Genomic DNA, 12500 nt, shown 5'->3' with positions numbered 1-12500 from the left:
TGACACAGTGTAATTAGTTGACAACTGTGTCACTTTATGCATTCCACGTCTCATCCAGCGACATGTCCGCCCCCGAACCGGTTCTGATGGGCCGTAAACGTGCCCTGCCTGCGTGCCCGAACCCGCTATTCCTCAAGTGGCTCACGGAACTCCGAGACGAGGCCAAGGAGAAAGGCCAGAAGATCCAGTACACTTACCAGAAGGTACAGAGTTTCTGCTTGTATTTCTTTCCAGGGTCTCCGAAAAGCAAAAATTGAGCAGGATATGTTTGGAAAAAACTGAGAAAAATATTTCAAAGTTTACTTACCCAACCAACTCCACTTTGTGAAATGACCTCAAGATTGAAATAAATACAAACAGTTCTAATTTCAAGTCCCTTTTAAATTAATCGGAGAAAAAAAATAGCCAACCATTGTTGTTTGTGTTTGTTTTTAAGGCCATCAATTCTCTAAATAAATATCCTCTTCCGCTTCGGGATGCCAGAGAGGCAAAAATTCTGCAGAACTTTGGAGACGGCATATGCAAGATCCTGGACTCAAAACTGCAACAACACTACAGAGAGTGCGGTGAGTTGTACAGAACATACGCAATTACTCTGATGATTTGTTTTTCACTGCAATTTTGTTGTATTATAAAATAAATTGATTTATTCAGTGCAGTTCAACAGTGGATCTGTAGAAGTCCAGAATAAATAAAAAAGGGCAAATATTACACCAACATGCAGAATGCATTATTTAACAGAATATACAGAAATATTAATTTGAAAAAATATATATACACACAAACAGAACACATATTCCAACAAAGACAAAGAAATTGATACAAAATACCAGATGAAACTACAAAAATATTTGATAAAAAAATAAAATATTGGACACAAACCTACACAAATATTACAACAAACATAAAATTGACTTGAAATATAAATTCTTAAGGGTTAAAAAAATTATAATATAGGAAAAGAAATGTAAAAAATATATAAAACTACTAGATGAAATAGTACAACCATTTTGCACAAGTTCATAAATATGACAATAAATAATAATAAAAAAAGCACAACATTCTATGATAGGAATCAGACAAAAATATAATTTTGACTTGACCTCATCCTCTCCTCAGGTGAGCACACAGCCGTCGGCAGAGAAGTGTCGCCTCCCGGCCGATCCGACGAAAAGAGTCCGGGTCCCAGCAGAAAGGTGACACGATTCAAAACATCTTCTGTCTTTTCAGGGAAACCACACGTGGCATTCCCACATGCGTATTCAGTGCCCTGCGAAGTGCTGTCTCCATGAGCGAAAAGCGTTCTTTACCTCTTCATCTAGAAAACAAAAGCATAAAATGTTTCCCTCTGTGATGCTTTTCTGTGTAAATCGACCCAGGATCAGAAAAGAGAAAGAGGAGCAACAAAGAGGAAGAAGAGGGAGTACGCACCCCAAAAAGGATCCGGCGGTTACGCTGTGCTACTCACACTTTATAGACACTCGCAGGTAATGTTATCACGATTCCGCCGGTCTCTTGATTTTTTTTCAACCGACTTAGCAAGTGCCGTGTCTGAGCGCAGGCGGCGGGCAGTAAAGGTTTCATGTTCAAGATGGAGTTGCAGACCCAAGCGCAGCATCTCTGCCAGAAATCCTTCACCGTGGTCAGTCCCGCTCAGCGTCCGCACTTCCAGATTGACTTCTTGAAGCGTGCCAAGGCAAGTCAGGACGTCTCCGCTTTCTTCGCCCATAGCCGGAGATCGGAAGTAAATATGCCGCCTGGTCGGCGGTCGCCACCCTGATCAAGAGGAACCTGCTGATGAAGACGCACAATCCTGCACGGTACTTTTCACCCATTATCATGGAATAGTCGATGGGAAAATACATATAAATTAAAAAACAAAACAAAAAGTAAAATGAACCAAAATATTCACTACAGCACTACAAAAATATCAGGGGAAAAAAGAGCAAAAATACTTTGACAAAATTGAACATATTTTAGTTGCAAATTTTTGTCTGTCGATGACTGACTGGCATGTCGTCCTGTCAGCTACTCTCTGACGGAGGAAGGCGTGTCTTTGGCGCGGCGTCTGGATTCGGCGCCTCTGGAGGACGACAAAGAGGAAGAGGAAGGTTGTCCTGTGGCCGTGGACCTCACTGTGAGTGATGAGGATGACGTCGACGAAGACACAGTAGAGTAAGTACGCGAGTAAAATTAGCACCCTCTAGTGGTAGCTTGGGAGCACAATTTGAAATCACTTACATTTTTCTTATTTTAAAATGGGGAGCTATAAAATGAGCCAAGTGTTTGTATCAGGCCAAAGTGCAAGACATCAAGCGGAGAACGCCTACTGGCCGGCACATTCGACATCGTCCTTTGCGTGGACGTCAGCGAGACGACCGGGTGAGCGCACCGGCCCGAAAGGCCGTGTTGTCATTTCGTTCGCCCCCCACTTATCTTCACGTACCGGTGCGCCCGCAGTGGCAGCCGCAACTGCAAGCAGGAGCTGGTCACTGAGCTGCGAAGGAGAGGCGTCAACTTTGACATCAGGAAGCTCAACGTGGGCGACTTCCTGTGGGTGGCCCGGGAAAAGGTCACGCCCGCGTCAGGTGGGATTTCTGCTCTCATCCGGCCAGCCTGCCTCCGTCCCGTCTGAGTGTCCTCGTTAACAATTAAGATTTCTCAGATCACTCGCGAGCAAGAGCAGGCAGAGAGCTGGTCCTCGATTACATCATTGAAAGGAAGCGGATGGACGACCTGTGTGGTAGCATCATCGACGGACGTTTCCGGGAACAGAAGGTAAGCTAAGAACAGTTTTATTTAAAGGTTGAACCACATATATTATATGACTACATTTTGACATCATATCAAAACAAGCTTGTGTGACACATCCTGTCAAAATAAAAGCATACAAATTGCCTGGAGCCGATTGAGAACAAAAATGGAAGTTCCACCGTAAATGCAGTAGAAAGTGATTTTGGCATGACACGCCGTGTGCCTGTCAGTTTCGCCTGAAGAGGTGCGGCCTACGCAGGCCCATCTACCTGGTGGAGGGACACGGGAAGGCGGCATCCCAGCTGAGTCTCCCCGAAATGACGCTGCAGCAGGCCGTGGTCAACACGCAAGTAGTTGACGGCTTCTTCGTCAAACGGGTGCGCGACATCAGGGAATCGGCCGCCTACCTGGCCTTCATGACCACTCACCTCAGCAAACTCTACCAGGTCAGACCATAATTCTCTCATTCTCAAACTGCTGTTAAGTAAACCCCCCCCCCCAAAATAAGTTATGTGTTAAAATGCAAATATTAGAAAAACAGAAATACAAACAAAAAAATAGAAAGCTAAAGGACTCATTGAAAAAGTCAAATGATTAAACTGACAAAATATAAATATGAACAAATACATTAGCTAAAAAAATGGAAACAAAATGATTGTGTCTTGTTCAAGCATGTGACCTGAAATCCTCAGAAGCGCACACTGGTGTGTTACTCTCGCGAGCTGAACGGTGACCAGGACACCCGTGACCACAGCACCCCCTTGCGCTCCCTCCAGTCTTTCGCCGAGTTTAACCACGGCGCCGTCAAGAACAAGGTGAGCCGCCTAGTTCCCGGGGTCGCGCCCGGCACTTTAACCGACCGACGCCCCGCCTCTGTTTTAGAGTCAGACAGTGCGTGAAGCCTTTGCCAGACAGTTGATGCAAGTGAGCGGCTTGTCCGCAGACAAAGCGGCGGCCATCCTGGAGCGATACAACACGCCCCACAGGTACTTGGCTCGCTTTGCAAACTCCTCGGAAGACAAAAGTGAGGTGCTAATCTCGAATCTTCCTCCCCTAAGTCTCCTGGCGGCCTACGGCCAGTGTGCAAGCGAAGCAGGCAAGGAGAAGCTGCTGTCCGCCATTCCATGCGGGAGGCTCAACAGGTTGGCCAATAGCATTGTTATTTGAAATGTTCATTCTAATCACACAAACAATTTCCTCAAAAGACAATAAAAATCTGCCACTTTGTTTCCCGAGGAACCTGGGTCCCGCTTTGAGCCGAACTCTCTACCAGCTGTACTGCACCAAAGGAGCGCTGTCTTAAATTGTGGTCCAAGTGAATCAAGTGAATTTGATTTTGTGCTGATACAGTAAGTAGTCAAACAGATCACGGGACTACAAATTGTACTTTTCCATCCCAACTGTTGGTGGGAATTGCTCAGGAATGTCACTGGAAACCAACACCACAAGATCACGTGAAGAGCCAAATTGATCGGGAATCTGTTGATGAAAACATGGCAACTGATTTCTTTCCCCCTGGTCCCCAATTTTATAAATTGATGTTCTTAAAAACAGGAGAAGAACAAATCAAACAAAAAACACAATACCTGCCAAGTTTGAAGTTCCAAATTTCCTGTCAGCTTGAACATTTTTATTGGACTTTATTTTAATTGTATGGTTGTTGTGTGTCTCATTTGGGTTGTGTCAACCTGTTTTTTTGTTTTTTTAAATCCTGTTTTAAAATAAAATGTTTATCTTCAGTGCTGTCAGTCCCCTAAGAAAATTCTAGAACATTGACTTGGGATAGACCACATGCTTGCGACTACTACCAAGTAAGTTACACTTTCCTTGGGCGGAACCAGACAGTTTTTCTGGTTCTTAAATTATTACCAGATAATGAATTAATAGGCACAATATATATGTTCATCAAACATTTTTATTCTTTGGTTTTTGACTCAACTTGAGACTTGGCATTGTTTTAGTGTTCAATTGTTTTAACTCAGTTAATTTATTGTTTTAACTGTTTTTATACTTCAGATTATTACTTTATACGTAGCTCCGTGGCTCTGGTTGTTTTTAAAGTGTTCTATAAATAACGTTGAGTTAATTATTTCATAATGCTGTCTTAAAATGGTTACATCACTTCTTGCATTTTATGTTCGATCTGAGGTGCAGTCTTTTTACAGCTACGACTGTTGAAAGTGCTCTATAGATAAAAACTAAATTGACAGTCTGATCAGCCCCAAAAACGATTCCCAAAAAATTATTTTACAAATTTACCCGCTGAAGCTCATTAGACGGTGATCTTATATGCAGAATGACATGAATAACTCCATCCATCTCTCCGCCTGCTAGCGTCATCCGCAGTATGGATGGAGCCTCGTCTCCTCCTGCATCAAGTCAAAATAATCAGGTTGAGATCGTACGTCGTCTGGTCTTGTCGTTTCAAAATAAAGCTTCAACCTGGTTCAGAGTGCTTATCAAAAGTATTTCAAGCAGACGCAGTGGGTCGCTTTCGATTCAGACTAACTACCCTGCACCAAATGTTTTGTTGTCTTCTCATTTTGACGGCCTCCAATGATTTTCGACACGTTTCTTTTTGTGTAATTGTGAAAGAGTAGATTGTGTATTTCCGGCGTGGTCCTTGCTGGCGTCTAGCTTAACGATGAGCAGTCGAACCTGAGCGGCTGAGCCTTGCCCGTTTTGGATAACGACTTGCGAAGGACGGAGAGCCCATCGCTATTGTCTCACAAAGAACATTTCCGACTTTTGATTTGGTCTCTTTGGTTGCCACTGCCAGGAAAGCCTCGTCTCGTCGTCCAGCCAGACGGAGGGGAGTCGCGCGGCGAGGTGAGGTGAGGCTTCCTTCCCCCGCCCTGATCTGCGCGCGCGTCTGGAGGACGGCGAGCATCAGGACCAGCATCCGAGGGAGGCCTGGAGCAAAGGAGACGAGCCTCGAGGTGCTTGACGAGGAGCCCGAGGTGGGCCCGGATTGCACTTCAAAACACAGCCTGCAGGCTCGTTTATCAGGAGTGTACGTGTTCGGATGTGGACTAGGATCAGGACCAGCGGGACTGCCGTTCATTCATCGTGCGAGTTTTGATATCATTGTCCCCCACAAGTCCCAGAAGATTCCCTTCCTCACCTCACCTTGTCCCATCAGTGATTCGGAGGCCCCCCATCACCCGCATTTGGTGAGCCCCCCACCCCCACCCCCTACTCCCCCGCCCCCTAACCATGGAGACCACCAAGCTCCCCCCGTCCAGTCCGTCCTCACCCACCAGCAGCTTCTCGGTGCCGTCAGCGGAGAAAGTGGACGGCTTCGTGCGACGCTCCATCCGCAGGGCGCGCCGAAGGAGGTCCCCCAGCTCGTCAAACTTCCGCTACCAGAGCTCCCTGGTGGAGCTTACGCCATTGCCCCTTCTCAAAGGTCAGTCCGCACCACACAACATTTGTCAATCACCCAAAAGTTGCCAGTCAATTTCCTTGTAAAGTTAACATTGCTAGTGCTATTGCTAGTGTTGCTAGTTTTGCAACACACCTGATTGGAACGATCAGATTTGAATCAGGTGTGTTGCAACAGGAAGACATAGAAAACAGGTAGCAGGACAACGGCCATCCAGGACCGGAATTGCTTACCCCTGCTTTAAATGCAGGTGTCAGTGTTCCGTTAAGAGGGTGTGAACACTTGTGCATGGTCTGTTTTTAAATCACTTTAAAAAAAATAACATCACTTAAGTTGTTAAGAGTATAAGTCTGATTAACGGCGGAAAAGTTTTGAAGTGATTTAGCTTAGTCTCAGTCTTTATTTGACTTTAAATTCACTTAAACTTTTTTTTATTTTGTACCATTAATACACATCGAGGCACCATCTCATGAACACCAACAAATAAAGCACAGCTAATAAAGTAGAGGTCTCTTGGAAGCAAAAAAAAAAAAAGCTGTCTGAAGTCATACGAGTGAGCATTTGAATATTTGCCTCATTGTACAATGGATAGCAAAAGTTTACACCCCTTGTTCGAATGGGTTTTGGGATACTTAAAAACAAAATAAGTTACAGAATTTCAAACCTGTGAAACCCAATTGACAAAAATAAATATTCTATGGAGGGGGAATAAAAATAAATGAGACTATGTCTTTGCATAAGTGTACACACCCTGTTATAACTGAGGATCTGGTTGTGTTCAAAACGTAGGTTGCTCTTGTGTTATGTGGTACATCACAGCAAAGACCTGTTCTCGTTCTTCTTGTACGGTTTACCGGTCGGCAGACGCCCCTGCCGCTGAATTCCACGACCTCTTCAGCAAGAAGTTGCAGCAGTGCTGCGTGACCTTTGACTTCCTGGACTGCGTGGCCGACCTAAACGGGAAGGAGATCAAGCGGGCGGCGCTCAACGAGCTGGTGGAGAACGTGGCCACCAGCAAAGGAGTCCTCATCGAGCCGCTGTACCCGGAGGCCATTAAGATGGTACGGCGGGAGAACGCCCTTGCTCATCTTCTCGCCCCTGTCAGCTCATTTCCGTCTTGGGTCTACCTTTGTCTTTCATCGCAGATATCCGACAATATCTTCCGCTGTCTCCCACCGTGCGAGAATCCCGAGTTTGACCCGGAAGAGGACGACCCCCCGCAAGAGGCTTCCTGGCCTCATCTTCAGGTAGACTCCATCTTGTCACAAAGTGTCCGAAGAAGTGAACAAACGTTGCGCCTCTTTCTTAGCTGGTGTACGAATTCTTCTTGCGCTTCTTGGAAAGTCCTGATTTCAAGCCCTCCGTGGCCAAGCGCTACGTGGACCAGAAATTCGTATTCCAGGTAATCTGTCCTTCACACGTGTCCCGGTGTTCCAGACAGACCGCCACCAGAACCGTTTACTATGTGTTTAGCTCCTAGACCTTTTTGATAGCGAGGACCCCAGGGAGAGGGAGTACCTCAAGACCATTTTACACCGCATGTATGGAAAACTTCTCGGCCTGCGAGCCTATATCCGCAAGCAGATCAATAACATCTTCCTCAGGTACCGGTCTACTTTCTGCAAATTCTCAAGCCCTTTCCGAATAATAATAATAATGATAAAGTGTCATTTGTTGTCCAGGTTCATTTATGAGGCTGAGCAATTTAACGGCGTCGCGGAGCTGTTGGAGATCCTCGGCAGGTGAGCACAAAAATGACTGCTTTAACTTCTGTTACCTTGTTGCCAACGTACAATGAAAAACTCACTCAGGTGCTCAGGCTAACAGTTAGCATCCATGCGGTGATATCGTAACGCACCGCGTGACAGACAATATAACATTACGCACAGGCATCTATTCTTTATCCTCTACGACGAGCGACTTGATATCATTGCATTGATGGCATTTCTGTTCAAATCAGTGGGAAAGATGATTTCAGTTTAGGAACAAATGGCAAAAATCATTTTAGACGTGAGGAAAACGTTGGAAGCCAAGGTAGAGAGAGGGAGGAGAGAGAGGCTGGCAGTCTTGTTGCTACTATTCATAGCCCCGCCCACACTGGCGATTATGTATGAAGGAGGACACGCCGAAGGAAAGACGGACGAGCTGACGTCACGCCACCATAAAGGGGCGGAGCTACTCGAGCTAGTAATGGAATGCAAAGTCCCCAATTTCTTGGCATGAGACTTAATGACTATCCAGCAAATGTTCTTTACCATGAGCTGGTGCTAATTTTGGCTTTTGTGTCGCCCGCCAGCATCATCAACGGCTTCGCTCAGCCCTTGAAGGCCGAACACAAGCAGTTCCTGGTTCGGGTTCTCATCCCGCTCCACACGGCAAAGTCTTTGTCCGTCTTCCACGCGCCGGTCAGTCGCGCTCCGATTCCGTTCCATTTTTCGCTCACAGGGCTTTCATTCATCTGGACGAGAATGTTTTTCCCTGTCAGTTGAGTCACTGACTTTTTGGTGATAACACTAATTGGCCACTAGATGTCCTCAAAATGCATTTTGTGTCTGAGTCTCACCTTGTGACTGAGAGTTTGTGTTGCTGCGTTCGTTTCTCCCTGTCTCTCTTTCTGCACGTCAGTGTGTTTGTTTTTGTGTATTTTGTGCGAACGTCTTTGTCTGCATGTGTGCGTGTTTCTGTTCAGTCTGCGTGTGTGTGTGTGTGTGTGTGTGTGTGTGTGTGTGTGTGTGTGTGTGTGTGTGTGTGTGTGTGTGTGTGTGTGTGTGTGAATGTGAATGTGAATGTGGATGTCTCTCTTCTTCCCTGAATGTGTCTATGTGTGTGTGTGGGTGTGTGTGGGTGTGAGAAACAATTGTTGTGAATGTGGTCATAATGTTTGGTTTTGCCAGTTTTTTTTTTTTTATTGTCACAAAATTTGATTGTTATACAGAAAGTGATGACACATCTCCCAGTCCTGCACACACACACACGCACACACACACACACACACTTTTTTATTCTTACACTCAATCTTGTGCGGACCATGTGACAAGCTCAGGTGGAGTTTTTGTTGGCAATGCCAACAAAAGTGAGAAATGAGTGCAAGACCTTTTAATCATGTCAGTGACTCAATAGGCGCTTTGAGTATAATAATGGTGACAATGTTGTTGGAAGGGGAGAAGCGTATAATCTGCCCGGTGACATCACTCCCCGTCAGGAAGAGAACAGCTTCCGTTTGTTTATAGCGTTCTCACGGCGGCTTGCGAATTTTTTTTTTTTACGAGTGCTCAAAATTCTACCTGTAAACCTTTTCCCCTAAACCTCTCAGGATTTGATTCTGGAACCGCATTTTTTTTTCTCCATTTCCATTTATTCCGCCTCTAAGTGCTTTTCCCTTCAAAAATCCCTCTGAGACGCCGCAAGAAATTAAAAAAAAAAAAAAAAAAAAAAAAGACAAGCTTAACAGCGCTTTTATAGAAAAGCCGATCTTGCGTTTCTTAGCTGCCATCCAAACGAGCTTTCTCTTCATGAATGAAAATGCACCGAATGCAAACTGACACCTAAAAAAAAATCTGCCTTTAGGAAGTTCGTCTGTCTCCGTAATCCTTCCCCTGACAACGACCTCCCGTTCCCACAAAAGGCCGTCTTGGCAACAAAATCCAAACGTCGTGTTTATCCCATGCGGGCTTAACGTCGGCTAAGACTTTGAACAAAACGTCGAATATCTTGACCCATCCTTACGTTTTATTCTAATCCTGACAATTATTTTCCGGCGTTTTTCTTGTCGTTTCTTCTTTGAAATTTACAATGTCTCATAACCTCGTTCATCAAATGAAAAGCAGAGAAAGTCGCTCGCTTGTTTTTGCCCAATGTTGTCGCTCACAATCGCCGTGGCGACGGCAACTGGGCGAACACCAAACATGCAGACACGTTGCCGCACACGTTTACAAGTGGAAAAGATCTTTGCGCAACAAAAAGACACTCGTGTCTCATGCTCGCAACTCTTTTGTGTGTGTGTGTGTGTGTGTGTGTGTCTGTGTGTGTCTGTGTGTGTCTGTGTGGTCCTTCCCAGCTGACCTACTGTATTGTGCAGTTCATTGAGAAAGACTCCACGTGTGCTGAACATGTAAGTCGAAGCTTGTTTTTCACAGTTGACAATGACGCCAGGGACGAGTAAATGTCGAGCGTTTCTTGTCAAATGAGTCAACATCGAGAGAGTACAAAATCATCCAAGAATGCAGTGGATAGAAAAAGTTGACACACCCCTGTTCAAAAGCCAGTTTATTGGGATTTTAAAAAATATGGCACCACTTCGAGAAATTCAAATGCATCCCTAGTCATATGTGAGAATGTATACAACAAAGGGTGTGTACAGTTATGCAACACGCAAGTTCCACGGGTCATATTTATGGTGGAACACAAAAGGATTTATTTTAGTCTTGATTTTATTTTATTTTTTATTAATCACAAAAAGCTAGTATTTAAAACAAGGGTGTGTAGACTTTTTCTATCCACTGTACTGTATGTTCTTTTATTTCAGATCATCCGAGGGATGCTAAAATACTGGCCCAAGACGTGCACGCGGAAGGAGGTGATGTTCTTGGGCGAGATGGAGCAGATCCTAGACGCCATCGAGCCGTCTCAGTTCGTCCGAGTGGAGGAGCCGCTCTTCAAAAAGATCGCCGCCTGCATCGCCAGTCCTCATTTCCAGGTCCATTCTTATTTCCTGTCAGAGTTTTGAACAAGCAAAAGAAATGTATTATTATTGGAAACAGCATTGAAATTTTATTCATTCATATAATTCCTCCTGTGAGCGTCTCTATTGGATTTTTCATTGAGCGCTAACTTGTAAAATGAATCGAAAGCATTCCGGCGTCTGCATCAGGTGGTGGAGCGAGCCTGTTATTTTTGGAACAACGAATACATCCTGAGTCTGATCGAGGAGAACTGTCAAGTTGTCCTCCCGCTGGTTTTCGCCAGCCTCTACACGTTCTCCAAGGAGCAATGGAACCAGTAGGTGGCGCTCAAACGGACGTTTGGCTTTGGCTGTGAATCGGAGCTCCCCTAACCACATTGAACATGCAAAGATCTCCCCCTAGACCCATCGTGGCGCTCGTCTTCGACATCCTGGAGACCTTCATGAAAATGAACGGCGAGCTCTTTGAACAGCTGGCCACTTCCTATAAGGCGGAGAAACAAAAGTGAGTAGAAGTCGGAGCGCTCGGCGCACGCTCGGTGCCGGTCCTCATTCGTGCGCCGTCCTCAGGGACGTCAAGCGGGAGAGGGAGCAGGCCGAGCTTTGGCGACGTCTGGAGGAACGGGCCGACCGCGAGCATCACGACAAAGGGGACCAACCGAGCGCCGCGCCAGGCGCAGACCGGCCCGAGGCCGGGGAGAGCGCCACCTAGGCGCCAAGTCAGGCGGTCTAAGATTGATAGAGGTACAAAGCCGATCGATATTTTGTTAATTTGTGTCACGGAAGTGGTAGCTTTTTTTTTTTTTTTTCCTGCTTTTACTTTTTTTTTTCCCAAAGAGTACACAAGGTCAAGATTGTACCTTTTTTCCGGGACCGAGTTGCGCCGCTTAATAAATCAGAAATGGATGGGAAAACACGCAAGCGGACAATTTTTGGGGAACATCTGTCAACACGACACAAGATTCAAGTTGTCTCAATCAAACGTGTGTCACGTACGCAAATCATCAACGCTTGTGTTTTCCAAAAAGATGTCCACACGCTCGGATTAATTGTTTATTTACAAGAGATGATTGACAGGCAGCGATAATGTAAAGTACAACAAAGTTCCTTCTCCTTACTTGTTACTCTCCCACTAATCTACTCTATACGGCGGCGTGAAAAGAGGATTTGCCCCCCCCTTTTTTCACGGCGCCGTACCTAAACGTCATCATTATCGCTAGTACTAATGACAATGAGGATGTTTTCTATCTTTATATCATTCTATGTGCATTCATAACGTGTCTGTAGTATGTGATGAAAGAAACACGTGTAGCAGATAACAGAAATTGTGTGTGCAGAAATTCCACACAACTGCCCTTTAAGGGAAAACAACTGGATGCCAGTGGCTCTTTTCTTCTTTGTTGGTAGCGGAACGTTGTTTTTTTTTTTTTTTGATTTCATCAAAAACAAGTTGACCTCTGGCTTGAGCAACTGCACCTTAAGTGTGCTTTCGTCCATCTTACTTTAGCAATACTTTAGATGTTCCATTTGATCACTGTTCTTCCCGTTGTCTTAAACGGTACTTTTACCTGTACATCAGTTAAATGATTCGAATGATATGATTATTTTGTACTCAATGAGCACCGTCATTTGAATGTGTGTGTGTGTGTGTGTGTGTGCGTGCGTGCGTGCGTGCGTGCG

At 45.2% G+C, this 12500-nt stretch overlaps 2 protein-coding genes across 3 annotated transcripts in view; both read left to right on the top strand.

Annotated features, from left to right (window-relative positions):
- The window catches only part of mus81 (MUS81 structure-specific endonuclease subunit), a 4878-nt gene extending 176 nt beyond the window's left edge, over positions 1 to 4702 (top strand). The window contains exons 2-16 of the mRNA XM_085904335.1: positions 59 to 203; positions 437 to 566; positions 1120 to 1196; positions 1380 to 1487; positions 1562 to 1642; positions 1732 to 1820; positions 2029 to 2175; positions 2296 to 2382; positions 2461 to 2588; positions 2666 to 2778; positions 2985 to 3200; positions 3447 to 3569; positions 3637 to 3740; positions 3813 to 3896; positions 3991 to 4702. Coding sequence (XP_085760461.1) covers positions 63 to 203; positions 437 to 566; positions 1120 to 1196; positions 1380 to 1487; positions 1562 to 1642; positions 1732 to 1820; positions 2029 to 2175; positions 2296 to 2382; positions 2461 to 2588; positions 2666 to 2778; positions 2985 to 3200; positions 3447 to 3569; positions 3637 to 3740; positions 3813 to 3896; positions 3991 to 4057 — 1695 coding nt within the window. The 5' untranslated portion in view covers positions 59 to 62 and the 3' untranslated portion in view covers positions 4058 to 4702. The remainder of the gene's footprint in view (positions 1 to 58; positions 204 to 436; positions 567 to 1119; positions 1197 to 1379; positions 1488 to 1561; positions 1643 to 1731; positions 1821 to 2028; positions 2176 to 2295; positions 2383 to 2460; positions 2589 to 2665; positions 2779 to 2984; positions 3201 to 3446; positions 3570 to 3636; positions 3741 to 3812; positions 3897 to 3990) is intronic.
- Positions 4703 to 5348: 646 nt separating this feature from the next.
- Positions 5349 to 12500, top strand: part of ppp2r5b (protein phosphatase 2, regulatory subunit B', beta) — a 7521-nt gene continuing 369 nt past the window's right edge. The window contains exons 1-12 of one of the 2 annotated variants that reach the window (XM_085904356.1): positions 5349 to 6163; positions 7004 to 7200; positions 7285 to 7386; positions 7449 to 7541; positions 7613 to 7743; positions 7822 to 7881; positions 8436 to 8544; positions 10197 to 10250; positions 10665 to 10835; positions 11010 to 11137; positions 11224 to 11325; positions 11391 to 12500. The exon at positions 11391 to 12500 is cut by the window's right edge and continues 369 nt beyond it. In XM_085904356.1, coding sequence (XP_085760482.1) covers positions 5971 to 6163; positions 7004 to 7200; positions 7285 to 7386; positions 7449 to 7541; positions 7613 to 7743; positions 7822 to 7881; positions 8436 to 8544; positions 10197 to 10250; positions 10665 to 10835; positions 11010 to 11137; positions 11224 to 11325; positions 11391 to 11532 — 1482 coding nt within the window. In that variant the 5' untranslated portion in view covers positions 5349 to 5970 and the 3' untranslated portion in view covers positions 11533 to 12500. Of the gene's footprint in view, positions 6164 to 7003; positions 7201 to 7284; positions 7387 to 7448; positions 7542 to 7612; positions 7744 to 7821; positions 7882 to 8435; positions 8545 to 10196; positions 10251 to 10664; positions 10836 to 11009; positions 11138 to 11211; positions 11326 to 11390 lie in introns of both variants that reach the window. The other variant, XM_085904348.1, reaches the window with a different exon arrangement.

The sequence above is a fragment of the Syngnathus leptorhynchus genome, chromosome 2 (genome assembly GCF_054491065.1).
Source record: "Syngnathus leptorhynchus isolate UIUO chromosome 2, UIUO_Slep, whole genome shotgun sequence".
In the NCBI taxonomy this organism is placed as follows: Eukaryota; Metazoa; Chordata; class Actinopteri; order Syngnathiformes; family Syngnathidae; genus Syngnathus; species Syngnathus leptorhynchus.
The sequence above is the reverse complement of the archived record's forward strand: the minus strand, read 5'-3'. Positions and strand labels throughout refer to the sequence as shown.